General features: G+C 53.1%; 2 protein-coding genes across 4 annotated transcripts; one reads left to right on the forward strand and one right to left on the reverse strand.

The window, feature by feature from the left end:
- Nucleotides 1-104: 104 nt before the first annotated feature.
- Nucleotides 105-11,942, reverse strand: RBPJL (recombination signal binding protein for immunoglobulin kappa J region like). Its single transcript, XM_086331252.1, has 12 exons — nt 11,924-11,942; nt 10,582-10,690; nt 9,154-9,279; nt 7,681-7,751; nt 7,387-7,502; nt 6,914-7,088; nt 4,952-5,089; nt 4,437-4,546; nt 4,018-4,170; nt 2,492-2,647; nt 2,239-2,342; nt 105-2,131 (listed from the first exon to the last, which is right to left on the reverse strand). The coding sequence occupies exons 1-12, from the start codon at nt 11,940-11,942 to the stop codon at nt 1,855-1,857; spliced, it is 1,554 nt and encodes a 517-aa protein (XP_086187378.1). The 3' UTR covers nt 105-1,854.
- On the forward strand, nt 10,525-25,030 carry MATN4 (matrilin 4). Of its 3 annotated transcripts, XM_086331638.1 has the most exons (12): nt 10,537-10,658; nt 11,466-11,516; nt 12,860-12,973; nt 13,716-14,285; nt 15,402-15,524; nt 18,291-18,411; nt 18,508-18,632; nt 18,726-18,848; nt 20,623-21,036; nt 21,137-21,289; nt 24,457-24,563; nt 24,646-25,023. In XM_086331638.1, exons 3-12 carry the CDS (start codon nt 12,895-12,897, stop codon nt 24,703-24,705), a joined length of 1,875 nt encoding a protein of 624 aa, XP_086187764.1. In that variant the 5' UTR covers nt 10,537-10,658; nt 11,466-11,516; nt 12,860-12,894; the 3' UTR covers nt 24,706-25,023. The 3 variants fall into 3 exon arrangements, with proteins under 3 accessions (XP_086187763.1, XP_086187764.1, XP_086187761.1); XM_086331635.1 differs by lacking the exon at nt 18,291-18,411 and having other exon boundaries at nt 18,510-18,632; nt 24,646-25,030; XM_086331637.1 differs by lacking the exons at nt 11,466-11,516; nt 18,291-18,411 and having other exon boundaries at nt 10,525-10,658; nt 18,510-18,632; nt 24,646-25,030.
- The last annotated feature ends 2,343 nt before the right edge of the window (nt 25,031-27,373 follow it).

The following is a 27,373-nucleotide window of genomic DNA, read 5'->3' on the forward strand; positions in this document are numbered from 1 at the left end:
ACTCCCTGAGAGACCTTTTAGCGTTTTTACAAGTGGCTTCCTGCTTCAATCTCACAGGGCAGTGAGCTCAAACTCTCCTGGGACGGGCACTCACGTGGAGGACATTTTCCATCCATTTATTCCCTGGGTTCCTCAGCCAGGATCCACTCCCAGGGGCCATGGCAGACTGAACAAGCTTCTCTTTCCCATCATTGTGGGTTTCAGTCTGCTGATGGCAGAGAACGGAACTTAGCCAAGAGTTTGAGGACTCTAAAAGCAAAGCCCATTTTGCCCCCTTGGGAAATATCAGCTTCTTCTTTTTCACGGAGGTTTCCATGTTCTGGGGAAAGCATCTCAGGAAATGAACTTAGAGCATAAAGAAAGGCCCAGAAGGGTGAGAGCCCTTGACCCACATTTCAGACCAGTTCTCCCCTTTCGGCACCCCCAGGGGCTGGTACAAGTAGTTGGCACCTACAATATCTGTGTCATGGTTTCCACAGCCCAAGTCAGGACCCTCCATGACACAGGTTCCTCCCTGTGGGGCACACATTTGGCAGAGGGTGGAGAGTCTGGGCAGTGATAAATTGCAATTTTATCCCTAGGCTCCATCCAAAGAAGCTACTCTTTCTTGATTATTGCCCAGCAGATCCCATGAGTTCTGCCTAGAGTTGTCCTGGGAAAGTTTTGTTTTGGGTCTTGTGGTTGCCCCTGGGCCTGCCCAGAGGCAGCAGGTGGTCCCCAGAGCAGGGACAGGGGCTCAGGGATGCTGGCTACCTCTGAACCCCATTGCTCCTCCAGGAAGTATCACAAGTGAGCTATCTGCTCCACCACACATGTTGTCCTCTACTCTGTGTGTATGTGGGGGGAAGCACACTGGGCCACCTCCCTCTGGGAGGAGGTGGGTCATACAGATACAGGGAGTACCACACTCCCTGCCCTGGCTGGGAGTTGATGCCAACACAGCAGAGCAATCTCCGACCCTTAGGACTGACTGCATCTTACCAGGCCTGCGAAAGAAATGCCTGGGTAGACAATTAAGATGGCAAGACCTGACCACTACACCAGGGACCTGCCCAGCCACCAAAGTTGTGGACCAGAGGGCAAACATCTGAATGGGTACTGTGCCTGGCTCCAGCCAGAAAAAGACTAAGGAAAGGACCGAGCTTTGTACTGCACGGTGGAAGCCAGCACTCCAGGACAGGTTCCCCATGCTCCAGAAGGGACTTGGTGCTTGGAGTGGGACCCAATGTTCCAGGCAGGACCTGGTGCTTTGGGGCCATCAGGGCAAGCGTGAGCCCATGCCCCATGTGTGTGAAATATCACCCGTTTCTTCCTTCAGGAAATACAGCTGCCTGGAGGGTCACTGCTCTAGGCTTTTTACAATGTGTGAAACTGTATGCCAGACCCAGAGAGATGGAGAGAAACAAAGATGCAGGGACAGGGATGCACAAAGAAGAGAGATCTACAGGAAACTCCCTGGTGGTCCAGGGACTAAGACTGCACTTCACCGCATGTGGGACGGGTTCCACTCCTGGTCTGGGAATTAAGATCCCACAGGCCACGTGACATGGCCAAAAACAAAAAACAAAAAAACTATAGTTACCTCGGGAGAGAGAATGTCAGAGTGAAAAAGACAATGATAGAGAAAACCACACTCCTGACCGGATACAAAGGGAGCATCACTCAGGCGGGGTCTTCCTAGAAGGAAAAGACGAGGGAGTAACCGGTGAAAGACCCGCAGGGCCAGGTTTCTAGGGCGAGAGCTTTCTGCAAGTCGGTCTTCAGCTTTCACTTGCGCAGCACCGAGGCGGAAGGCAGGGCTCAGGACCCAGAAAACCCTCCGCCGGCCAGGTCTCAGCGTCCAGGCCGCTCCTCCTACGTCTGGATGAAGAGGTGGAAGTTGGTGCGCGTGAACTCGTGATGAATGCTCTCCAGGAGCGCGTCGGCGTCAGCGGCGGGCGCCGCCAGGGCGCCCGGGGCCCCCGGCCGCGCGCTGTACTCGGGCGTGTAGGTGAAGGAGAAGGCGCTGGGGTAGAAAAGGCCGTCGGTGCGCACGAGGCTCACGGGCACTGTGATGGGTGTGCGCAGCCAGCGCCAGTCGCTGCCGAAGACGGCTACGTCGGGTACCACACACACCAGGGACCGCGGGCTCCTGGGGGTGGGGCATCGAGATCGGGGCAGCAGCGATGCTGATGGCGTGCATCCCACTCCCCACCAGCTCCGTTCTCTGGGAGACAGGGAAACCCCCCACCCCCATACCTGTACATGGTTTCCGCTTCCACGTCCCCGAACCACACCTTGAGCCCCGCGTGGAAGTTCTCACCGTGGAGCTCCAGGGTGGCCACGTCGCCCCCGCCACTCAGCTGGGGGAGGGTGAGACCAAGGGGTGTGGGAGAAGCGGGGGGCGGGGGGGGGGAGCTGAGAGCTCGCAACCCTCCCTCACCTGCACTCCCGCCCCGCCCAGAGCAGTCAGGATCCACGCCCGCCAGCGGCCCGCAGCGCCCGGATTCACCTCGAGGGTGCTGATGAGCGGCACGGGAGTGACCGGCTCCCGGGTGCACGCCAGGCTGGTGCTGAAGGAGAATTCCACCGACTCGGTGCCGATGATGGTCCAGCAAGAGTTGTCGTTGAGCAGCGCTCTGTTGGCCTCGCTGGGGCAGGGGGAGGCCTGAGGGGAGACCCCAGGGGATGGAGAAGAAGCTGCGGCCAGGGGCGGCCTTCAGCGCAGCCAGCCGGCGCAATGCCGGGGCTTCCGCATTCCTAACGTTCCAGTCCTGGGCTCTGCGGTTTACCTGCCCTGCGAGCTCGGACCAAACCTTTAATTTCTCTATTTAGAGTTACCTCAGCTCGCTGGACTAGCTGGTTTCTAAAGATCTATGTTCTTAGAATTCTAGAATTCCATTAAAAAAAGAAAAAAGAAAAGAAAAACATTGTGCAATCCTGTGCCCTAAACATTCCAACACTTTAAAATGCTTTTGGAAGGATTATTGCTCAATAATGGAGAAGGCAATGGCAACCCACTCCAGTACTCTTGCCTGGAAAATCCCATGGATGGAGGAGCCTGGTAGGCTAGGCAGCAGTCCATGGGGTGCTGAGCGACTTCACTTTCACTTTCATGCATTGGAGAAGGAAGTGGCTACCCACTCCAGTATTCTTGCCTGGAGAATCCCAGGGACAGGGAGCCTGATGGGCTGCCATCTATGGGGTCGCACAGAGTCGGACACGACTGAAGCAATTTGGCAGCAGCAGCAGCAGCACTGCTCAATAATAATGTGATTTTCTACATATTATGATTTTATCTCAACATTCCATGATAATGTTCTTTGTATTGCTTAATAATAATAGCAGTTTTTCATATTTGACAATCTTATGTCTTAACAGTCCATAATTCATCTTTGCTCAGTAATACTCAAAAGTTAATTAAGTCGCTCAGTCGTGTCCGACTCTTTGCGACCCCGTGTGGACTGTAGCCCATCAGGCTCCTCCGTCCATGGGATTCTCCAGGAAAGAATACTGGAGTGGGTTGCCATTTCCTTCTCCAGGGGATCTTACCGATCCAGGCATCGAACCCAGGTCTCCCGCATTGCAGGCAGATGCTTTAACCTCTGAGCCACCAGCCAAAAGTACTATTTATTACTGATTTTTATTTGCATTCTACAATTTTTTTTTCTTGGCCCTGTGCCTCTGAGCTTGTGGGATCTTAGTTCTCAGACCAGGGATGGAACCCCAGCCCCCTGCGGTGGATGTGCAGAGTCATAACCACTGGACCACCAGGGAATCCCCCTACAATTTTATATCACAACATTCTATGACTTTAATGGCCTTTGGGAAGGAGCATTGCTCAATGCTACTATTACTATTTTTTTCTACATTCTCTGATTCTATCCTGATAGTCTTCATGTCTAACATTCCATAGGAGGCAGTGTTGCTCAGTGAGTAGCAACCACGATGGTGCTGATAATGGTGATCTTACATCCTACTGTTCTTTGCGGTTCTGATTTTCTGGGATGCTTGGTGCTGAGAGTCTCTGCTTCTCACCTGAAACTGCACCACCTTCTCTGTAGCGAGACATAAGTAGGTGCCGCCTCCTCCTGGAGGGCCACCGGGAAACTGGAATGCACACTTGTGGAGTTGGGAGATGGGCTCATCCACATCAAGGAGGGCACACTGTTTGGCTACTTTGCGGATGATCTATGGCAGAAGTGTGGGGGACGTGTGGCAGCAGGGTGCCTGGGTGCCCACAGGCTGCCCTCCCAGCCAGCTCTCTGCTACCCCAATAGCCATGCAGAATGCTGGAATATTGCTGGCATATCCGCCCCCTCACCATGACAGCTCCCACAAACGCTGAGTGTCCCCAATGAGGATAGGGGTCATCATGCTTTGGGTGCTCACCCTCAGCCCTTCCCTTGTGGACGGATCTGGGGTGACCCGTCCAGCCATGCCCTCCCTTCCCATACCATTGGAGGTAGGGTGATGCCCGTGACCGTGCAGACGAGCTGCACCAGGGAGCCGTAGCGGACGTAGCCCTCTCGAGGCGGGAAGTCCCCCTGGGAACACTGTTCATCAGCTGAGAAATAAACAGAAGGCAGGAGGGCTTCAGGGGTTCTAAGCTTCTGTCCCAAATCCTTCTGCCTCTGGCTCCGCCTCGCGTCACATAAGGGTCTTATGGGCAGGGTTAGCACACAGAGAGGTGGCTCAGGCTGAAATTTCTCAGCCTGGAGAAACCCTCTGTGGCCCATCCTTAGAATGCCTGTGCTCTGGGGGCAGGGGCTGAGCTGGGGAAAGGGGTTGGATGCCGGAGTCAGAGTAGCTGGGTTCAGTTACTGACTCACTAGGACTTTTGACAAGTCTTTTGGTGTCTGTAAGCCTTGGTTCCATGGGGCAACATTTACTTCCCTGGATGAGTTGTGGTGAAGATGAAATAAGTGAATGCATGTGAAGTGCCCAGCCCCAGGCCTGCTTGTGGGATTACCCAGGTGGAGAGTGAAGGCAGCCCACTGGCGTGCACTGGCCACAAAGTCCCCGTCCTCCACTGAGAGGTAGCGCGTGGAGACCGTCTGGGAGCGCAGGCGGTTGAAGAGGGAGACCTTCGAGCCCGAGGATATGCACACTGTGAGGGGAGGTGGAGTCAGTGCCCGGACCTGGCTTGGCCCCTTGGAATTGCCAGTGAAGTTCCCACCCTCTGTCCCCTGAGCCAATCTGGCTCAAATTCCCAGACACACTAGCCTGGGAATTCATTGTCTCATGGCTATTTATCCAGCACCTGCTATAATCCTGCTTCTGTACCTCTGTCTGGTCCTTTTCGCTGCCTGGGCAGGAAAAACAAGTAGTTACTAAATGCCCTATGCTGTGTGCCAGGCACCAAAGGGTGAATTAGATCTAGTTTTGCTCTGGAGGAGTTCACAGTCTCAGAGTGGGGACTGGGAATAAATAGAAACTTCCAGTAGGATGTAGTAAGGGCTGGCTGGGTTCCAGAAGGCTTCCTGGAGGAGGTTATACTCTTAGCTGGGGAGGACGAGGTAGGTAGGAGTTGCTCAGGAGACTGTATAAACAAAAGGCATGTGGTGTGAAATAGCAGTATATTTCTACGGTTTAATATTGATCTCTTTCATCCTTTAGCACAAATTCAGAGCCACCATTCTGCTTTCTGATTGGATTTTGAGCACCCGGGGAGAAAGCACTGGGCCATCATCCACTCTTCCCCCACAGTGCCAGGCATACTGTGGGTGCTCAATGTATATTTCACCCAAGTTCCCATCCATTATCATAATGATGATAGCTAACGTTCATTGTTTTTCAGATACTGTTTTAAATGCTGAACTTGAGTTAGCTCTTTTGCTTCTCAACAGCCTTCTGCAGTAGATAATATTATCTTTACTCAAGAGAACAACTCCCTCAAGACCACACAGCTAGCCAGCGGCAGAGCCAGGATTCAAACCCAGGCCACCTCGCTCCAGAATCTGCACTTAAAACCATCTCACTATACCCACTAAGCATTCCCTGGCCCTGTCCTCACACCAGCGGCCAGCCAGCGCACTGCCTGAATCTGAGACATCCTTCAACGTTTTTAACAGAAAGCAAACAAGGTGCGGGGTGGGAGTGGGCTTGAGTCACATCAACTCAAGTTCAAATGCTGGCTGGACCACTTTTCTAGGTGGGCAAACCTAAGCAAGTCATTTGGAAGGTGATGGGCCCCAATATTTCTTTTTTTCTTTTCCTTTTTTCTGGTCCCACTGAGTGGCATACAGGATCTTAGGGTTCACCAACCAGGGATCAAGCCTGAGTCCCCTACAGTGGAACCACAGAGTCTTAACCACTGGACTGCCAGGGAAGTCCAAGGCCGGAACATTTCTTAAACGAATGGATGGATGTTCCGCGTCTCATTTTTCCTCACCTACCACTCACCTTACAAGAATGAGCATCAAACAGGGTGATGAATGTACATGCCTGCCAAGAAAGGCCCCCTTTCCCCAGCTTCTCCCTTCCATTTTCCAGGGAGGGTGATGGTGTTATTGTCATTCAGGCTTTTCCCCCCTGTATTTTCAAACCCATTAGCCCCGGGGTTTATCACTTGGCATCCAGGGCTTATCTCCAACTGTCTCTTTGATCAGCTATGTGTGTCTCTCCCCTGTTAGGCTAGGCTGTTCCTCCAGAACAGACACTTGCAATGCACATCAGGCACTGAATAAATATTTTTAACTGAATTTCCTCTGCCTTTTTATTATATTTTGTCTTCGGTTCAGCACATGCCAGCTATTTTGGGGACCCCCAACCTCAAATTGGGTACCTAAGCCACACCCATTCATCCAGACCCGGCCCCGCTTTCGGCTCAGGCTCCCAGGCCTCTCCCCCTCCCCCTTCCCAAATCAAGCAGCTTGCAGACCTGGGGCACCTCCCCAAGCCCGCCCCGCGGCCAGGCCCCGCCCCCGCTCACGGTCGGTGTTTTTCAGCGACTGTTTCTTCTGCGAGGGCTTGGAGATGACCTTGATGAGGCGGCTGTGGAAGGTGCCCAGCTCCCGGCCGCCTCGGAGCATGAGCCGCAACACCAGTCGGAAGTGCTTCCTCTTGTCTGCGTCCGAGATGTACAGAGTCTTGGCGCAACTGAATTCCTACCGGGTTCGCGAGGACAGGGTCGTCTCATCGCAGCCCTAAGTCCCGGGATGAGCCCACCTCCCCCAGTTATCTGACGCCCGCCCCGTCGGACGTAACATGACAGGTCCAAGCTCTTGGACTCAGCCTCAAGGCAGAAACTTGGTCTCTCCGCATCCCCACCTATCTTTTGGCTCCTGCAGGGGGAGTGAAGGAGCCCCCTCCCCTCTCCGGTCCCCTCCAAGGGAGAGGTGAGGATGGGAGAAGGAATCGCAGCCCACCCACCCCCACCGCCCCCCTCCTGCCATGCGCTCTCACCCTGGAGTCGGGCTGCTCTTCGAAATTCAACTTCTGCGTCTCGGCGGCGCTGCCGGACGCGCCGTCTAGTCCCATGTAACCGCAGACCAGGGGCCCAGTCTGCCCTGCTTGGTGGGCTGCAAAGGGATGGGAGCCGGCTCTGGAAGCACTCAGGTGTCAGCCAGGCAACCTTAGTTCTCGCCGCCAGAGGGCGCGGCGAGACTGCGCCTGAGAACCGCCCCGCTCCCGGGCCCTGCAGAGTGGCTGGTCCACTTATAAACTGAGCCGCCCGGCCGCCCTGGAGTCCGCCCTCACCTTGGCCCGGCACTGGCTTCACCCTCCAGCCCGGACCTGCGAGGTAGACACAGGGCGGCGGGCAGAAGAACCTGCGGAGACATGTAAGCGCCAGACTCGTATATCCATCTCCACTTTAGTGTCCTGCCTTTGAGGCGTCTCAAAGATAGCAGAAAGCCAACAGAATCCTTGATTCCTCCTCCATCTCTCCAAGTTTCTCCGCGACTGTGAACCCCATTAATACCCGAATCTTTCTTTTCTTTTTTTCACATTCCTCACTCAATCCATCAGAAAGTCCTATCCACCACCTTAAAACATATTCAGAATCCATTGACTTCTGACCACCTCCATCTTTGTCCCAGCTGCCATCAGTTTGCCTGGACCACTGTATCAGCCTCCCTTTGGTCTCTCTGCTTCCACTCCTACCCTCCTTCGACCTGTTTTTCACACAACAGCCAAATGGGGGGTTGCTTTTTTTAATTTTTTTTTTTCCTGTTTTTAGGGTATGTTGCTTATCTTAAAATCCTCCAGTGGTTTAAATTCAAAGTACTTACATGATCTGGCCCCTGCTTACTTCTCCAACTTCACTTCCTATGATGACCCCTCTCCTTCTCTAATTCCAGCCACTCTGACTTCTTTTGGCCTCGAACAGGCCAAGTTAGTACCAAGTGAGTCAAGGTCTTTGCCTTTTTCATTGCTTCTAATTAAAATATGCTCCCCCCAGATTTCCTCATGTCTGGCTCCATTTTCACATTCAAGTCTTAGTTCAGATGTCATCTCCTCAAAAGGCCTTCCTACCACCTTGACCTTGCTAGCTAAATACACCCCTGCCCCTCAGTTTCTATCACCTTGCCTATTCTGTTTCCCTTCTAGCTCTCATCCTCATCTGGGAGCATCTTCTTCACTGATTTGTGAGGTGTTTATTGTCTGTCTCTCTCACACTAGAGCAAAGATGCCACAAGGGCAGTCATCGTATCTGTCTTGTCCAACTGTGTGCTGGGTGCCCAGCAGTGCCAGAGAGCCTGACACATGATAAGCACTCAGTAGGCAGTTGTGGAATGAATGAATGGGTGAATGAGTGAATGGCGACTGTAGATTCACAGGGTGGTTCTGCTACGGGTCAAAGTCGGGGATCATGGTGACTGAGGGAAAAAGGCCGCTGATTGGCTGCGAGCAGAGCCCTGCGTCCTCTCCGGGTTCTGTGTGTGGTGAGCGTGCATATGCGTGCTCAGTCATGTCTGACTCTTTGCGATCCCATAGACTGTAGGCTCCTTTGTCCATGGAACTTTCCAGGCAAAAAAAAATACTGGAGTGAGCTGCCATTTCCTTCTCCAGGGGATCTTCCCGACCCAGGGGTCGAACCCATGTCTCTTGTGTCTCCTGCCTTAACAGGTGGACTCTTTACCACCTGCACCGCCTAGGAAGCGAAACAGGGAGGGGACCACAGGGCTAAAGGCGGGCCCTGGGACCTTGGAGGGCCACCGAAGGACCTACCTCTTCTCATTTCCGTATGATTTCTGGGCCACCTTGGCGTGCAGGATCCAAACCGTCTGCTCGCACTGCTGCTGCAGGCAGCGGCGCACGCCTTCCCTCAGGACCGCACTGGGCTCCGAAGACGACCTGGGACTGGGTGGGGGCGGGCCGGGCACCCGCAGCAGGGAGCTTAGAGACCCAAGTGGGCAGATTGAGTAAATGAATGGGAGGAAGGAACCCTCCTAGTTCTGCCCCCTCGACAGAGAAGAAGCCTTAGACAAGAGAGGCGATTTGAGTGTAAGCTGTGGGCTAAATATTTGGGTGGTATGGTGCTCAGTGAGGTCTTCGTGGCGACCACCGGGACCACCCAGGCGCCACTCCGCAGGTCTGGCTCCACGCCCACTGCAGCCTGGAGCCCTGGGGTGAGGCCCCAGCGGCATAAAGCCCTCACTTGTGCCGGCCTTGAGGCGGAGGCTGAGTTTGTAAGGGCGCATGGCTTCCCAGCACCCTTAGGGGACCCACCCCGGGGCAGTCCTGATGCGGTTTGGGGGTGGGGGCGAGGAGAGAGAGGAGGGGAGAGTGGTTGCTGGACCCCGGACCAGAAGAATGCTCTCTGGCCGGTCAGCAGATGCCTGAAAAAAATGGACGGGCACCCCAAACTGTGTGCCCAGGATCTTGGAATATTTTCGTATTTTTCGGGTTAAAGCAACACTCCCAACCCCCTATGTCCCAAGAGTAGGCGTCTATTGCTGTCTCAGCTTTCCTTCCCCCTGAACACAGGGCCTTCATCGGCTGTGGAGGGGGCCAGTCAGGGCCTAGGGGCCTGGGTCTTCTCCGCCAAGGTGTTTTGATGGGCGAGGATGGCTGGGCCCAGGACCTCAGTAATTGCAGAGAACGTGGAAAGGCGTCCGTGAGGGCAGGATCCGAGGCACCACCAGGTGGGGCCTGGGGAGAGCCATGAAGCCTCAGGCTGCCCTTCTGAACCCCTTATCCCTCCTTGCAGGACCAGAACCAGAGTCCGGGGCCTCTCTCCACCCCTGAAAGGGGCGGCGGGGTCAAGAGCCCGGCCGCGCCCTCGGAAGCGGGGCCAAGCAGCCGGCGGCCGAGCCAGGCCCCGCTCCGCCCCTTGGGGCTCTCCCCGGGGAAGGGCCTCGGAGGCTTCCAACGCATTCCGGCTGCGGAGAGCGTAGCCGCCCAGCCTCCCGCGGGAGCTCGATTCCCGCCCCGCAGCTCGCGTCTGTGGCTTCAGGGGTGGCGGGAGCAGGGGGCGTCGCGCTGGCCCCGCCCCAGCCCTCAGAGGGAGGGGGGGTCGCTCCCTGCAAGTGGGAGGGGTCGCGGCCCGCGTTCCCCCTCCCCACCCTCCGGCCCCCGGGTTAAATGCGGCCGCCGCCTCCACCCGCTCCAGCTGCCTGGCTGTCCCCACCTCGGGCACACTGCCCGCGCCGGTACCTGGTCCAACTGCCAGGGAGGCTCCGCCCGTCGGCTCCGCTCTGCGGCCGCGCCTCTGAGCTGTCCGGCAGGCTCAGGTGAGTCAAAGGGCCCGGGGGTGCCGAGGGGTCTGCGGGGAGCAGGCATCCAGCCAGACCAGGCGCCCGTATTTAGCCGCGGCTGCACCGCCTACGGTGCCCCGTCTGACCTGCAGTGCCCTTCCCCACCTCTGCAGGGCCCTCTCCAAATAGAGTCCCCAAGAGCACGGCCGCCAAAACGGAGAAGGGGGACCTTATCCCCAATCTCCTCCCTCTAGGAACCCCCGGCACCCCACCCCCCCACCCCCGCCCCGCCTCAACCCGTTCCCCGGAACGTCCTCGAAGTGTTTGTTCTTCAGCCAACTCTTGAATTATTCACAAACCTCTCCTCCCTCGAGAATCCACTTTCTCCATCCTAAGGGCATTTCTTAAAGCAAGGATTAACCCCCTCAAGGAGCTCCGGGTTCTGGAGTCAGTCCTGTCACCTTGCCACGCTGCTGTGTGACCTGGGCAAGACATTACCCTCTCTGGTCCTGGCTCCTTCCTGTCTAGAATGAGGACTTGGAAGGGTGATGAACTTGGACGCAAGCCCTATTTTGACTTTCTAGGATTGGGTGGAGGTGGGGTGCCAAGCGAGATGTTGGATCAGGCCAAGAGCAGGAGGAGGGGAAACTTAAGATTTAGGGGCCCAGGAGCTTCTGCAGACAGGAACAGATGGGAGGGGGCCAAGGTGCCTTGTGCCTGTACCCTCGTGCTCCCCAGGGGTGCTCCCCGGCTGGGCTGTGGCCCACGCTGGAGGAGGCATTCCACACCCGCCCACCTCCAGGAGCGGCTGGCACGTCTGGCTTAGTCACCCTCCCACGACAGGTTCTGCCAGAGGGGTATTTGTTCCTCTACCGACGCTGAAAGGCAAAGGAGGTGAGGATCCGCAACGGGGAGGGAGCCTAGAGGGAGCGACAGGCACCCGGCCTTTCTCAGAATAGAATCATTCACGGAATTGGGGAGGGGGCGGGGCTGCGGTTGGATTAGGGGCAGCTGGCCCCCTCTGCCAAGAAACAGAAACATAAAAATGGCTAGCACAGCTTCAGCAAGGGGCGAGGGGATTGGGGTGGAGTAGGGACCCCAGGGAGGGAATGGAAGAAAAAGAGGTGACGCCTAAGGACCAGCTTGCCAGGTCGCTCTGAAGGAAGAACGGGAGCCAGGAGTCCTAGGTTCCTTTGCAGCTCGGCGGGCCACCTTCTTGGGCCTCACTTTTCGCATCTATACAATGGGAGTCCTTCGTGATTCTCAACTGGCGTCGCCAAGGGCCAAGAGGGAGCGCTCACCTGCCCCCACGGGGTCCATGGCCGAGTCCGGGGGCGTCCAATGCCACTGTCCCCGGAGCCCACCGTGCGCACTTCTGCTCCTCTGCTCTAGCGCTGGATGTATTCTACCCCACCCTTATCTCCAAGGCCCTGGGGCTCCTGGCCCCCTGTTTGCTTTGGGCAGGAGCACCTGCTGGGCAGATGTGGGCTTCCCACGGTCACCTAGCCAACACAGCTAGACTCAAGAGGGCGCCCCCTGGAGACCTTTCCTGAGAGCAGGCGGGAAGGGGCGGTACCAAGTCACAAGTTTATCCGCGTGGTGGGTTTCGGCCAAGGCGACAGCAGGCCTGCATTGGGGCCCTGCCTGTTTGAGTCGAGGGGTGGGGTGGTGGTGGGTGGGAGCACAGCCACACAGAGCTGCCTTGTGTGCAAAGGGGAGGGGGCGAGCTGGGGAATGGCTTCCCTCTGCAAAGAGTCACGCGGCTGCTCCTTGGAACCCCATAGGCGTAGGATTATATCCTGGAGGAGTCACTTTCTTGCCACGCGACTTTGGGTACACGCAGTGAAGTTTCTGAGCCTCTTTCCTGATCTATACTCTGGGGACAGCAACAGCCTTGGACTCAGAATTGTTGAGAGGACTCAATAAATGCCACAGTGCATGAAAAGCATTTATCATCGTGCCTGGCACTGAGGAAAGGCCTTTCCTTTTAAATTTTTGTATATTTTTAAATCTACTTTCTATTTATTTACTATTCTACAGTTCTGAAAAGCAGAATTCCCTGTGTTTGCAGCAAACTCACTGTGATGAATTTTTTTTATAATGAAAATTTTCACCATGCACGAAACTAGAGAGATTAGTAAAATAAACCCATGACCCTCCTCCCCCTCCAAATGCCCATCACCTAGAATAACAGCTCTGTAAACACTATTGCTCTGATAATTTTCTTTCCTCTTCAGGCTCCGACACCTCCGTTCTCTGTTGGCTGAGTGCCATGAGGGGGCTTCTATATTCGCTGCTGCCCCTGTTGCTGCTCCTTCTCCAGCCTTGGGAAACCCAACTGCAGTTGGCAGGTGAGCCAGGGCCCATCCTCACCAGCAGGCGGGGAAGGGAACAAAAGCGGGTTCTCGATCTGCAGCCAACTGCACACCAGGGAGAGAAAAGGAAGAGCTTTGGAACTCTAAGGGGTTGGGTTCAAGTTCACAGCTTCGCTTCTGTGGGCCTCAATTTCCCCAGTCTGTATGATGTGGCTTGGAGGCAGATAAGTTGGGCTCATGCAGAACTGCCCAGTTGGCATTTCATTTTTAAAAGTTAATTGAAAAAAAAAAGTAGGCGATTTCCCATTAAAAAAAAAAAAACGATTTGGGGCTTCTCATGAAAAGACTAAAGATCTGCTAACATGGGATCCTCAGGGCTGGAAGGCAACATTTGGTTGGGCTGCCCACTTCAGGAACCATATGGGCTCTCTGGATGTCCACCGTCTTAACCCCAATACATTCCCTCCTTTATTTACGTGGCCTGCCTGGCTCCTAGAGGCATTTGAGTTTGCTACATCCCTTTGTCCACCCTCCGAATGGATAATACCTCCTCAGAGTAGCTCTCAGAGCTGTAGGATAGAGATTCTGTGCAGTCTCCTTCCCCAGGCCCTCAGCAAATGCTGGGCGAGTGGATGGATCTAACCTGCATTTGCAAGGTTAGTTCTGAGCTGGGCGCAGTTACGCCGGGAGAGCATGTTCCGCTCTGGGTTTCCCTGAGGGTTCTCCCGGGACTCGAGGCTTTGCTAACCTAAGAGAGCCTTTCCTGATCTCTTCGCAGGTCCCAGGTGCAGTTCTGGGCCCCTGGATTTGGTGTTTGTGATTGACAGCTCGCGCAGCGTGCGCCCCTTCGAGTTCGAGACTATGCGGCAGTTCCTGGTGGGCCTTCTCCGCAGCCTGGACGTGGGGCCCAACGCCACTCGCGTCGGCGTGATCCAGTATTCGAGTCAAGTGCAGAGCGTCTTCCCGCTCCGAGCCTTCTCGCGCCGCGAGGATATGGAACGCGCCATCCGCGCTCTAGTGCCGCTGGCGCAGGGCACCATGACCGGGCTGGCGATCCAGTACGCCATGAATGTGGCCTTCAGTGTGGCCGAGGGCGCGCGCCCGCCGGAGGCGCACGTGCCTCGCGTGGCCGTCATTGTGACCGACGGGCGGCCCCAGGATCGCGTGGCAGAAGTGGCCGCTCAGGCGCGCGCCCGCGGCATCGAGATCTACGCCGTGGGGGTGCAGCGCGCCGACGTGGGCTCCCTGCGCGCCATGGCGTCCCCCCCGCTGAACGAGCACGTCTTCCTCGTCGAGTCCTTCGACGTTATCCAGGAGTTCGGCCGGCAGTTCCAGGGCCGGCTGTGTAGTGAGTGAGGGGAGCGCTGGACAGAGTCCCCAACTCTCCGCCGCTCGGATTCCTGTTCCCACCGCAGTGAAATCCTGACCCCTCTCGGTGGCTCCGCCCATCACGTTTAGCCCCGCCCATCAGGCCCCGGCGTTGCCCTGGCAACTGCGGTTCTGTTCAGTCACTCAGTTGTGTCTGATTCTTTGCGACCCCATGGACTGCAACACGCCAGGTCTCCCCGTTCATCACCAACTCCCGGAGTTTACTCAAACCCATGTCCATCGAGTCGGTGATGCCATCCAACCATCTCATCCTTTGTCGTCCCCTTCTCCTCCGGCCTTTCAATCTTTCCCATCATCAGGGTCTTTTCCAACGAGTCAGTGGCCCACTGCAGGCTGTGTCAAATTCCAGCTCTGCCCAGTTTTCCTTAAGGCTTCCCAGCAACAAGGAGCGACGTTTATCGTGCCCACCCACCTTGAAGAACCATGGTGGTTTCCACGGGTTTAATGTCTAACTCCAAAACCGCCCCTTTACGCAAGAAGCACCACCCCTAACGACTGAGCCCCATCGCCTTCCTAGAGGAGCCAAGCCCGGTCCACCTGGACAGGACCCAACAACTCTTGTTCTGGCTCCTCCCACAATGCTGCCAGATGTGTTCTTGTCATTGTCATTTGCTGCTTTCCTTGTAGCTCAGGTGGTAAAGAATCCGCCTGCAATGCGGGAGACCTGGGTTTGATCCCTGAGTTGGGAAGATCCCCTGGAGAAGGGAAAGGCTACCCACTCCGGTATTCTGGCCTGGAGAATTCCATGGACCCAGTCCATGCGGTCGCAAAGAGTTGGACGCGACTTTCAGTTTCACTTGATTTCTCGACTTCCTCTACTTAACTCCCCGGAGTCCTTCCTTATCCCCCTGACCCATCTGGCTAGGTGCCCAGGTTTTCAGAGCCTACTCACAGGGGCTACTCAGGCCATATATTTTCCCTAAGCCCTCCCCTGGATGGGCCCCTCTCAAACGAGTCATATTTCATCTAAAGACATCCTGGAGTACGGGGCCTGCCTCTGACCCCATCCAGCTCTCTCTTGCTGGAGTGTTCTCCCCCTCTGTTCCCTGATGATTCTACTCTTGTGTGTCCTCAGGAAAGGACCTGTGTGCTCAGGGGGGACACGGCTGCCAGCACCAGTGTGTCAGCGCCCGGGGCACCTTCCACTGTGCCTGCAACCCTGGCTACCAGCTAGCAGCAGATAACAAGAGCTGTATGGGTGAGAACTACCCCTATCCTGCACTTTCCCTGCTCCTGAACCTTCTGCAGCTTCCTATTGACCCAATATCAGTCGAGTGAATCTGGCAGGGCCTTTGGAAGTCAAAGTCCAGCTCCCTTACTTTTCAGGTCTAGGAAAGAAAAAGTATCGCTTGGGGTCACACAAGTCCTTGGTGGGACAAGGGCTAGAAGTCTTGACCCCACGGTTAAGTGGACTTTCTGCAATCTTCTCTCCTCCCTCTTTCAGGCACATCTCTTGGTTGGCTCCAAAACACCTCCCAAGCCTTTTCAGAGGCATATCTTTACTGTTTTTGTTATTTAGACACTGTTGGAATTTCCATACATACATCCCCTATATTCCCCACCCACGCTGCTCGTTTCTGCTTCTGCATCTCAATTCTTTCCCAGCTGCTCACCTGGGCTGCTCTTGCCTCATCTCTCTGCACCTGCAATCTCTCAAAGCCTGGTTCTTCATTTTTGCCTTCTGAAAAGTGATGACACACAGTACCTGGCTTATGCAATTGGAATTCCCCCCCTCCATGTACGGAATATATGTGTGTTCAGTCCTGTGATCATAATGGCAGCTACCATTTACTGGAATGGATTAGTGATAGACTTTATTTTCCCTTGGCTCCAAAATCACTGCAGATGGTGACTACAGCCATGAAATTAAAAGATGTTTGCTCCTTGGAAGAAAACCTATGACAAACCTAGAGAGCATATTAAAAAGCAGAGACATTACTTTGCCAACAAAGGTCCACTTAGTCAAAGCTATGGTTATCCCAGTAGTCATGTATGGATGTGAGAGTTGAACCATAAAGAAAGCTGAGTGCCGAAGAATTAATGCTTTTGAACTGGGGTGCTGGAGAAGACTCTCAAGAGTCCCTTGGACAGCAAGGAAATCCAACCAGTCACTCCTAAAGGAAATCAGTCCTGAATATTTGTTGGAAGGACTGATGCTGAAACTCCAATACTTTGGCTACTTGATTTGAAGAACTGACTCATTTGAAAAGACCCTGATGCTGGGAAAGATTGAAGGCAGGAGGAGAAGGGGATGACAGAGGATGAGATGGTTGGATGGCATCACCAACTCAATGGACATGAGTTTGAGCAAGCTCTGGGAGTTGGTAATGACAGGGAAGCCTGGTGTGCTGCTGTTCAAGGGGTCGCAAAGAGTCGGACATGACTGAGCAACTGAACTGAATTGAACTATTTACTGAATGCCAAGTGAGCATCAGATATTGAACTAAGACTGTTACATATATCATCTCTCAACCTCACAACATTTTGGAAAAAAGAAGTTCTGTGTTTACAGTAATCGAGATGTCAGCTGGGATCTTCTTGTTTTGGGGGCTTAGAAAAGGCTGGCTTGAAACCCTATTTGAAGACCTGTGAACATTCAAAATCTTCCTCAAGATCTCTGGGAATTCTAAGTGCTTACATTCTGTGGTCCCCTCTCGCTCTGAGCTTCTACTGAATTCATTTGATTTATAGGTCCTCTCTCAATTTGTCAGTCCATGCCTGCTATGCATGTAAGTCAGCCTCTTCACTGGTTTACACACTTGTGCACACAAGGGCATGTGTGTATGTGTAAGTTGTGCATATGTCTATTTTACTAAATAATGGGGGTGGACAGAGATGTGATTTACATCTAAGTGAAGTCAAACATACACACAGAAAATGAAACATCCTTTATTTATAAATGAATATTAGGCATCCTCGATTCTGAAAGTGCTTAGTCACCACACTATAGGGAATTTATATAGGGATCAATCCATGTTACTCATCTCCACACCATCTCTCTTGCTCTTTTTTTCCCTCTCTCCACTCACCATCTCTTTTCTAGGAACCCCACATTCTCACACTTTTATACAGAGCAGCCCATCTTTCTCTAGTCCTTATTCCTCAGTTCAGCTCTAGGCCATATCTATACGTTGAAATCATCAAGATGCTCAGCAGTGCAGTAGTTCACCCTCCTTAGAAGGTGGGTGTAAATAGCAATTGTTCTCTTCTGTTAGGGCTTCCCGGGTGGTGCTAGTGGTAAAGAATCTGCCTGCCAGTGCAGGAGATGTAAGAGACGTGGGTTCGATCCCTGGGTTGTGAAGATCCCCTGGAAGAGGGCATGACAACCCACTCCAGTATTCTGGCCTGGAGAATCCCATGAACAGAGGAATCTGATGGGTTAAAGTCCATAGAGTTGCAAAGAGTTGGAAACAGAGTGACTTAGCATGCACATGCCCTCTTCCATTGACTGTATTCCCATTTTGCAGAGGGGGAAATGGAGGCTCAGACAGGTTAAATGGCAAAGCCTGGTCCTCCCCTGTGAATTAATGAGCATCTTGAGGGCAGAAGCCCTGTTTCTTACAGCTGTGGAGTCCCATTCTTATTCCTGGCTTAGTAGTGGGCATGCTGGGGCTTGAGCTGGGAGGGCTGCTTGGCTCAGTAGGAAGGAGGCCTCTACTTGGAGAATCACAGATGCCTGGGTACTACCCCAGACTAACTGAGTCAGGATCTTTGGGGGTTGGGGTCCAGGCCTAAGTATTTTTATTTATTTGTGTTTTTTGGCCATGCCCCGCATCGTGTGGGATCTTAAATCCTCAACCAGGGATTGAACCCATGCCCCCTGCATTGGGAGTGTGGAGTCCTAACCACTGGGAAACCAGGTAAGTCCCAGGCATAGGTGTTTGTAAAAAGCTCCCAGGCAGTTGTGCTGTCAGGGCTGAGAAGTGCAGGACCCGGGCCCAGGCTGACCTCACCATTTCCTCAGCCCTCGACCTCTGCACTGAAGGGGACCATGGCTGTGAGCATCAGTGCGTCAGCGTGCCTGGCTCCTATTTCTGTCGGGGCCAAGCTGGCTTTGTACTCCAGCAGGAACAGAGGAGCTGCAGGGATGAGCCAGCCCCCCAGCTGGTATCCTACGCTGAGGTCTCTGATGACTCCAATCAGAACCGACGTATGTCTTTCTTTGCCTCTTCCTTCCCACCAGCCATTGACCACTGCAGCTTCGGGAACCACAGCTGCCAGCATGACTGTGTTAGCATTTATGGTGGGCCACAGTGCCGCTGCAGAGAGGGCTATGACTTGCTGCCCGACGGGAGGAGCTGTCAGGGTGAGGCGGGGTCTTCTCCATTTGTGCAGAGCGGCGAGGGATCTCAGCTGGTGGAGTCCACCCTGACTCATCCTGACTTGTCTCTCCTTTCAGCCCGGGATCTTTGCAATGGTGTGGACCATGGATGTGAGTTCCAGTGTGTGAGTGAGGGCTTCTCCTACCGCTGCGTGTGTCCTGAGGGGCGGCAGCTCCAGGCAGACGGCAAGAGCTGCAGCCGTGAGTTATGGGTGGAAGGGGGCTAATTCTGCCTGCGTCTGCCCCCCTGCCCCATTCTGAGCATCCTTAACTCTTTCCTTGCTGTGACCCCTGAGTGTGGTGTAAATGCGTGTGTGTTGGTGGTGGTGGAGTTGGAGGCTCTGCCGTGCCCTGCCTCTACCTCTTTGCCTTCTTCTACCCTGCTGCCAAAGTTAATTTCAAAAACACTATTTGATCACATTTCTCCCTTACTCGAAGGCCTTCTGTGGCTCACCAGTGCTTACAAAATAAAGATCAAATGCCTTACCCCTGAGTTTTTCAAATGGTGGGTGTAACCATAGTAGATTACACAAGTGGTGGGTGTAACCCTAGTGGATAACAAAATCAAGTTAATGGGTTATAAGTCAGAATTCTTTTTAAAAAAGAGAGAAAATAGAGTTTACTACATGTATGTAGAAAGAATAAGTATTGTTTCATGAAACTCAGTTTTAATTGTACGTGAGTATAAGGGCATCATGGGCTTATCAGGTGGCGCTAGTGATAACGTGCCTGCCAGTGCAGAGGATGTAAGAAACACAGGTTCAATCCCTGGGTCGAGAAGATCCCCTGGGGAAGGGAATGGCAACCCACTCCAGTATTCTTGCCTGGAGAATCCCCGTGGACAGAGAAGCCTGGCGGGCTACAGTCGATAGGGTCTAAAAGAGTCAGACACAACTGAAGCGTGGCATGGTATGGCACATAACTGCATCATAATGCGTTATTATTATTTTACTGTGAGTTGTGGTCAAATTTTTGAAACCACTGCCTCAGGTCATTAAAATATTGCTTCAGCCAACCCCATCATCCCGTCTCCTGCCAGACTTAAATATTTGATCCGTACTGGCCCGCCCATTCCCAAACGTGTTGAGGGCTCCTGGATTCCATGCCTCTACACACATTGCCTCCACCATCTAGAATGTCCCTTCCTGCCTTGGAGAACTCCTACTCATCCCTGAAGACCAAATCACTTGTCACCACCTCCATGCAGGCTTCCTCACCAACTCCAGGAAGAATCCTACCTTGCTCCCTGCATGCCCCTCTATTCAAACACTTCCCTTGATGGTCACTAATGGCATATGTGACCCCTGTGCTTCATCCCTGTTTCTTTATGGATCAGGATTATGTTTCATTTATTATCGAACCTCCCTTGGGGCCTAGCAAGGTCACTGGCTGAGAAAAGGGGAGGCAAAGTGCTCAGAATTCTGTTGGTTAACATAGTAGATGATCGTAAACAGTAGCTACTGTGATGATGATGATGAAAAAGATGCCTTTAGCAGGTTGCCTGGCCTGTGCTAAGCAATTGCTTGCTAAGTCGCTTCAGTCGTGGCCCACTCTTTGTGACCCCGTGGACTGTAGCCCACCAGCCTCCTCTGTCCATGGGATTTCCCAGCAAGAATATTGGAGTGGGATTTCCAGACAAGAATACTGGAGTGGGTTGCCATGCCCTCCTCCAGGGAATCTTCTCCACCCAGGGATCAAATCCGAGTCTTGCGGCTCCTGCATTGGAGGCAGATTCTTTACCACTGAGCCACTAGGGAAGCCCCGTGCTAAGCACTTAGTAAATGGCAAAGATGATGAGGATGCCAATGATGATGATGTGATGATTAGTTTTTCTTATTTTAGCACAGTGCCTGGCATAGGAAGGAGTTCACACATAGCATCTGTTATATAATAAACGTTTGCGAATGAATGAATGAATGAGCAAATGGCTGCTGCCCGCCCTCACTCCCAGCTCTTCTCCTCCGGTGAGGTATAGGGTGCCGGGAAGGCCACGTGGACCTAGTTCTGCTCGTTGATGGCTCCAAGAGCGTCCGCCCGCAGAACTTCGAGCTGGTGAAACGCTTCGTGAACCAGATCGTGGACTTCCTGGACGTGTCCCCCGAGGGCACGCGCGTGGGGCTGGTGCAGTTCTCCAGCCGCGTGCGCACCGAGTTCCCGCTGGGCCGCTACGGCACCGCGGCCGAGGTGAAGCAGGCGGTCCTGGCCGTGGAGTACATGGAGCGCGGCACCATGACCGGGCTGGCCCTGCGCCACATGGTGGAGCACAGCTTCTCCGAGGCGCAGGGAGCGCGGCCCCGGGCGCTCAACGTGCCCCGCGTGGGCTTGGTCTTCACCGACGGCCGCTCCCAGGATAACATCTCCGTGTGGGCGGCGCGCGCCAAGGAGGAAGGTGGGCTTGGCGAGGGCCGGGCTGACTGAGGCTGAGTTGGACGCGGGGAGGCAGATTTCCTTAAGCCCAGGGCGCCCCCTCTGTTCCCCCCACCCCGCAGGCATCGTCATGTACGCCGTGGGCGTGGGCAAGGCCGTGGAGGAAGAACTGCGAGAGATCGCCTCGGAGCCAGCCGAGCTGCACGTGTCCTACTCCCCGGACTTCAGCACCATGACGCACCTGCTGGAGAACCTCAAAGGCAGCATCTGCCCTGGTGAGCGCAGCCGTCTCGGGACCCCGCCCCTTCTCTTGCCGCGCATCCTCCGAGACCTCCCGGTCCTATTCGCTCGCGCCCCCTTCGCTGAGTGACAACAGTGGGATGGGCTCGCTGGTCAGAGCCTCCTTACTCAAAGTGTGGTCCCTGGACCGTCGGCAGGGCTGTCACCTGGCTATTTGTTAAAACTGCAGCGTTTTCAGCGCTCTCAAGACCTACTGAATACAATGCTGCACTTTGACAAGACCCTCAGGGAATTAGTACTAAGTTTAAGAAGCACAATTCTAAGTGATCTGTTGCCCAAATTGGCGGGAATTCAGAATAATTTGGGGAGTGGATTTTTTTCAAAGGCACGCCCAATTCAGCATTGGTAAGGGGAGCCACATCATAAGTCCGTTTATCTTGCTGGAATTCAGCTTCACCTGGGAAGGGGCAGGGAAAGACCTGGGAAAGGGGCAGGACTGGGCGTGTTTCAAGTACACAAAGATGTGTATTAAATATACGTGTGCTTAGTCGCTCAATCTTGTCCGACTCTTTGTGACCCTATGGACTATAACCTGCCAGGCTCTTATGTCCATGCGATTCTCCAGGCAAGAATACTCGAGTAGGTTGCCATTTCCTCCTCCAGGGGATCTTCCCGGCCCAGGGATGGAACCCACATCTCTTGCTGTCTCTTGCATCGGCAGGCGGATTCTTTACCACTAGCACCATCTGGGAGGCATATTAAATGTATATATCCCATAAATTCAATCCATCTGCTTCATATGGTGCTCAGCTAAGGAAAAGGGGACCAACTCTATTTGTGGAGGGAAGATGGGCTTGAATTTTGTGTACAAGTACCTTTATAGGTAATATAGGGAATTTCTCAGGGGGTGACTTTTTTTTACCATAGAGTCTTTAGACTGTAACCCAGGCCTACAATGTGACTTTTCTTTCAGATAATCAGGCCCCACTCTAGAGCCAGGTTCAGTAGGGCTATGCTGGGCCTGGACAATCTATGTTTAAAATATCTCTGTATATATGTATATATACATATATATGTATGTATATGCATATACATATATATATACACACACACCTACACACACACCTTTTTTCCTCTCCCTCTCTCCAGGCTAATTCTAATAATTAGCGAGGATATTATGGAGACACTGGATTAACTTCTCCTTCAGGGCCCTTCCTGTCCTTTTACTAATTTATTTATTTGGCTGTGCTGGGTCTTAGTGGCGGCACGCAGGATCTTTAACTGCAGCATGGGAACTCTTAGTTGTGGCATGTGGGATCTATTCACTGACCAGGGATCAAACCCAGGTCCCCTGCATTGGGAGCACGGAGCCTTAGGCACTGGACCACCAGGGAAGTCCCTAACTCTTATGTCCCATGAAGTGTGACTTTGGACAAGTCACTTAACCCCCACCTCTCCCTTACCTTTCCTCTTCTGTGATAGGGCAGGGTGTTGGCTGCCCTAGGTTACCTCTAGTTCTAGAATTCTAACCGAAATCTGGCCTCTGTGATTGAGTATCTTCACCAACCGATGAAGGATGACCTTGGGTAGATCCTCCTCTCTCTCCGGACGTTGGTTTCCCCGCCTGCAAAGTTAGGAGCCATTCTGGGGCTGTTATCAATACCACTGATGACGCAACATACAGCAGTTTGCTGAGGGTACATACAAGACTAAGATATAATTTTTAAATCATAGCAACTCTGTATTGAAAGCCAAGTGCCAGGCATTGTGCTGTGGTATTCAAAATGGCACACATTTACAGAATTTAGTGAATCTAAGATACCATCCATTGTAAGAATCACTATTATTTTCTATACTGCTAAAAAAAAAATAAAGATGCCGGATTTAACTGTAAGGCGCGTATTTTGATTTCAGAGTTATTGAAATGTGTGAGGAAATAGACTGGAATCAGTGGTTCTTAAACATTGGTGTGCATCAGATGCACCTGGAGGGTTTGTTAAAAGACAAATTGTTGTCTCCAACCCCAGAGTTTCTGATGCAGCAGGTCTGGAGTAGAATCAGATCATTTGCATTTCTAATAACTCCCTAGGTGATGCTGCTGCTGCTGGTCCAGGGACCACACTTGAGAACAAATGATCCCTAAGATGTTGATGTTCACTCTTGCCATCTCCTGTTTGGCCACTTCCAATTTACCTTGATTCATGGACCTAGGGAACCACTGAAATCCAGTATAAAGTGTTTACTTGTATCAGTTCTAACGTTTCACCCTCCAATAAACTAGCCACTAGCAACATATGCCCATCACCACATTCAGTTTCATTTGGACCGTATTTCTGTCGACTCTTGCAACTCAAAGTGTGGTCCATGGACCAACAGCATCAGTACCGCTTGGGAGCTTACTAGAAATACAGCATCTCTGCTCCTTCCCCGTTAAGAATAAGAATCTATCTATCTATCATCTATCTATCTATATCTCTTTATCTATCTATATTTTGTTTTTTGGCTGTGCTGTGGTTTTGTTTTGTTTTTTCCTGCATCCAGTCTTTCTCTAGTTGTGGAAAGCAGAGGCTACTCTCCAGTTGCCCAGACTTCTCATTGCAGTGGTTTCTCTTGCAGAGCACAGGCTCTAAGGCGCTCAGGTTTCAGTAGTTCTTGCAGCACGTGGTCTCAATAGTTGCAATTTGCTGGCTCTAGGTGCACGGGCTTCAGTAGTTGTTGCATAGAGACTCGAGTTAGTGGTGGTTCACAGGCTTAGTTGCTCTGAGGCATGTGGAATCTTCCTGGACCAGGGATTGGACCCGTGTCCCCTGCATCAGGCACTGTACCACCAGGGTAGTCCAAGAATCTATATTTTAACAAGATCTCCTAGTGAGTCCAATGAGCACCAGGGTTTGAGAAACCTTCTGAGATGGGTACCCACATAAGACATACATGAAAATCATAGAGTCTTCAGCACCGCCCAACGAATAGGTTTTCTCATTGTATCCGTTTTTATAGACAATGAATCCACGGCTTAGAAAGTTTGAATGGGTTTTCCAGTATCTCACAGCTATCGAGCTGGGACTCATCCCAGGTCTGTCTGAATCTCAAACCGGCGCACTCAGCCGCAGGCGGGGTGGAGGAATATCGGGGGGCCTCGGCCAGGGCCGGCTGGTCCTCCTACAGCTTCTCACTCCCCCGACTGTCTGTGCCCCTCTGGCAGAGGAGGGCATCGGCGCGGGGACAGAGCTTCGGAGCCCCTGCGAATGCGAAAGCCTCGTGGAGTTCCAGGGCCGCACGCTGGGGGCGCTAGAGAGTCTGTCGCAGAAGCATATCCTTTGGGTCCGCGGGTGCGGGCTGGAGGGGAGACGAAGGGACCCCTGAGAGCCCCGGAGGCTTCCTTAACCTCCCACTGGCCCAGCTGACCGCACGCCTGGAGGATCTGGAGAACCAGCTGGCCACCCAGAAGTGAGGGCCGCGGGTGGCCCGGACCCGGGCAAGGAAAGCGGCCCCGCGGACGGCCCCAGCCCTCTACCCCCGCTCCAGGGGCGCCGTCTGGGCGCCGGGCCCGGACAGAACCTGGGTCCCCCTGGGCTTAGGCTGTCGCGGGGGAGGCGCTGGCGGGCTCCCAGCGTTGCGCTAGAGCTGGGCTCGCCTGGACCAGAAGTCGGACTGCGGGGAGGGATCGGGGGAGGGGATGTGGAAGACGCGTGCTGCGGTCAGTTCTTTGTAGGATTTCTTTTTTTGTTTTCTTTTTCTTAAAAAAAAAAAAAAAAAAAAAGTTTGGTTTCCACGGGGTCGGTGTGTGTGTCTTGCTGTGCCGCCACGGGGAGGGGAGGCCAGACGGAGCGCTCTCCGGCGGCGCCCAGGCGGCGTCTCCTCGGAGAAAGGCGCATTGTGCGGGGGTCGGACCGGGGGGCAGGGGACTGCGAGCTGCTTCCCCCCGCTGGTTTATTCAGCCGAGAACAGATGGCTCCTTATGCAGGCGGTGGGAAGGGGGCTCCACGGGTACCCTTGGGGTCTGGGCAAGTCTGCCCTCCCATCTCTCAGCGGTCAGGCACCTGGCTCTCTGGCTCTGCCCGTCTCCTGGTGTCCCCCCCACCCCCAACCCCGAGTCTTGCATAAGGGCTGTTAGAACTGGGCGGAGCTGGGGGGTGAGTGATGAAGAAGCGGGAGGCAGTAATCGGACCTCCTGAAGGGACGGGTTGTGGGGGGTGGGGCCCGCATTGGTGAGTTTCACTCGGATTTTATCTCCCTGCACCAGGTAGGAAGAGGTGTGTGGGGTTTTTTTGGGAGGGGGCTGCCAGGACGTCTGGCCCAAAGTGGCCTGCACAGCCTCTGCTTCACCCTCTGCTCTCCTCCAAAAAAACAAAAAATAAAAACTAATCCTCTGTAGGTAAAGAGCGCAAACCGGTACAGTCTCCCAAGTGCATGTGAGAAACTGCGAGGATGAAAATGCTTCCAGTCCTAGAGTGATGACAGGCAAATTACTCTGGGTTTGTTTCCTTATGTGTAAAATGGGGATTGAAATAGTCACTCCCAAGGGTGGTGGTGAGAATGGAGGAAATTATTCCAAGGCATCTGACCTTGTGCCTGGTACCTATTAGGCTCTCACTTAATGGAAGCTATGAATAGCTAACATGCTGAGTCTCTGGCATTATTCAAAGCGACTTGCAGGTATTTTCATTTTATCATAACAACAACAACCTTGTGAGGTAGGAGTTTTTGCCTTTATCATTATCACGAGAAAACTGAGTCAAAGAGAGGTTAAGTCTCCCAGAGTCACATAACTGAGTAAGAAGCTGAGCCAGTGTATTTTCATTTCCTGTGGCTGCTGTAGCATCATCACAAGTTCATTGGCTTAATCATCACAAACGTTCTTGGGGTCAGAAGTCTCAAATGGCCTGGCAGGGCTGGAGACTTGGTTCCTTGCCCTTTCCAGCTTCTAGAAGCTACCTGAATTCCTTCATCACCTCAATCTCTGCTTCTGGCATCATACCTCCTTCTCTAACTTTGACCTTCCTGCCTCCACTGTATAAGGACACTTGTGATGACCCAGATAATCTGTGATAACCTCCCATCTGAAGTTCTTTATCATCTGCAAACTCTCTTCCTAAAAATTTTTTTAAAAATTATTCATTTGGCTGCTTCCAGTTTTAGTTGCAGCATGTGGGATCTAGTTCCCTGACCAGAGATCGAACCCGGGTCCCCTGCATTGGAAGCATGGAGTCTTAGCCACTGGACCCCCAGGGAAGTCCTGCAAACTCTCTTTGCCATGTAAGGTAACATATTCTCAGGTTCCAGAGATTAGGACGTGGACATCTTTGGGTGGGGGGGGCATTATTCTGTCTACCACACAAGGCTTGAAGTCAGGAGGACCAAATTCAGAGCAGGCATTGTGAATCACACCTATGCCTGGCCCCTCACTAGGCCTGGTGAGGAGGAGAAAGATGATTGAGAAAAGCCCCTGGGTTGGGGGAGCCTCAGGCTGGAGTGGGTGAGGTCCACCTGACTATACCTGTGGCAGAAAGAGGATCCTTCAGGTGAAGGGATGGAGCAAAGGGCAGGTAAGCAGGGAGAAATCCTGGAGGAGGTGTCTTTCAGCTAAGCCCTGACCTACAGCTGCAATTTCTACAGGTGTCCATGGGGATCTCACAGGTGAATGAAGCCACAGATAGGGGTGGTCAGCAGTAACTGAGGGGCGACAAGATGATTGAGATCTTACCTGGTTATGAGGGTCAAATGAGCAAAAGTCTAAACACAGTGCCTAGCCTGTGCCCTGCCCAACCTCTTTGTTTTATGGCAGGAGAAGTGGTCAAACAGGAGATGGCAAGAGTGAACACTGACATTTTAGGAATCAGTGAACTAAAATGGACTGGAATGGGTGAATTTAACTCAGATGGCCATTATATCTACTACTATGGACAAGAATCCCTTAGAAGAAATGGACTAGCCATCATAGACAACAAAAGAGTCCGAAATGCAGTACTTGGATGCAGTCTCAAAAATGACAGAATGATCTCTGTTCGTTTCCAAGGCAAACCATTCAATATCACAGTAATCCAAGTCTATGCCCCAACCAGTAATGCTGAAGAAGCTGAAGTTGAATGGTTCTATGAAGACCTACAAGACCTTCTAGA

This window comes from Bos grunniens, chromosome 13, assembly GCF_055505025.1.
Source record: "Bos grunniens cultivar Pamir isolate PY7600 chromosome 13, Bosgru_T2T1.0, whole genome shotgun sequence".
Classification (NCBI taxonomy): Eukaryota; Metazoa; Chordata; class Mammalia; order Artiodactyla; family Bovidae; genus Bos; species Bos grunniens.

Coding starts and splice junctions, on each gene's coding strand:
- RBPJL (XM_086331252.1), bottom strand. Junction 5,090..6,913: donor GTCGCTGAAAAACACCGACC/GTGAGCGGGGGC, acceptor CTCCCCTCACAG/TGTGCATATCCTCGGGCTCG. Junction 4,547..4,951: donor TGCCTTCACTCTCCACCTGG/GTAATCCCACAA, acceptor TTTATTTCTCAG/CTGATGAACAGTGTTCCCAG.
- MATN4 (XM_086331638.1), top strand. CDS start 12,895: ATGAGGGGGCTTCTATATTCGCTGCTGCCCCTGTTGCTGCTCCTTCTC. Junction 12,974..13,715: donor AACCCAACTGCAGTTGGCAG/GTGAGCCAGGGC, acceptor ATCTCTTCGCAG/GTCCCAGGTGCAGTTCTGGG. Junction 21,290..24,456: donor CAAAGGCAGCATCTGCCCTG/GTGAGCGCAGCC, acceptor CCCCTCTGGCAG/AGGAGGGCATCGGCGCGGGG.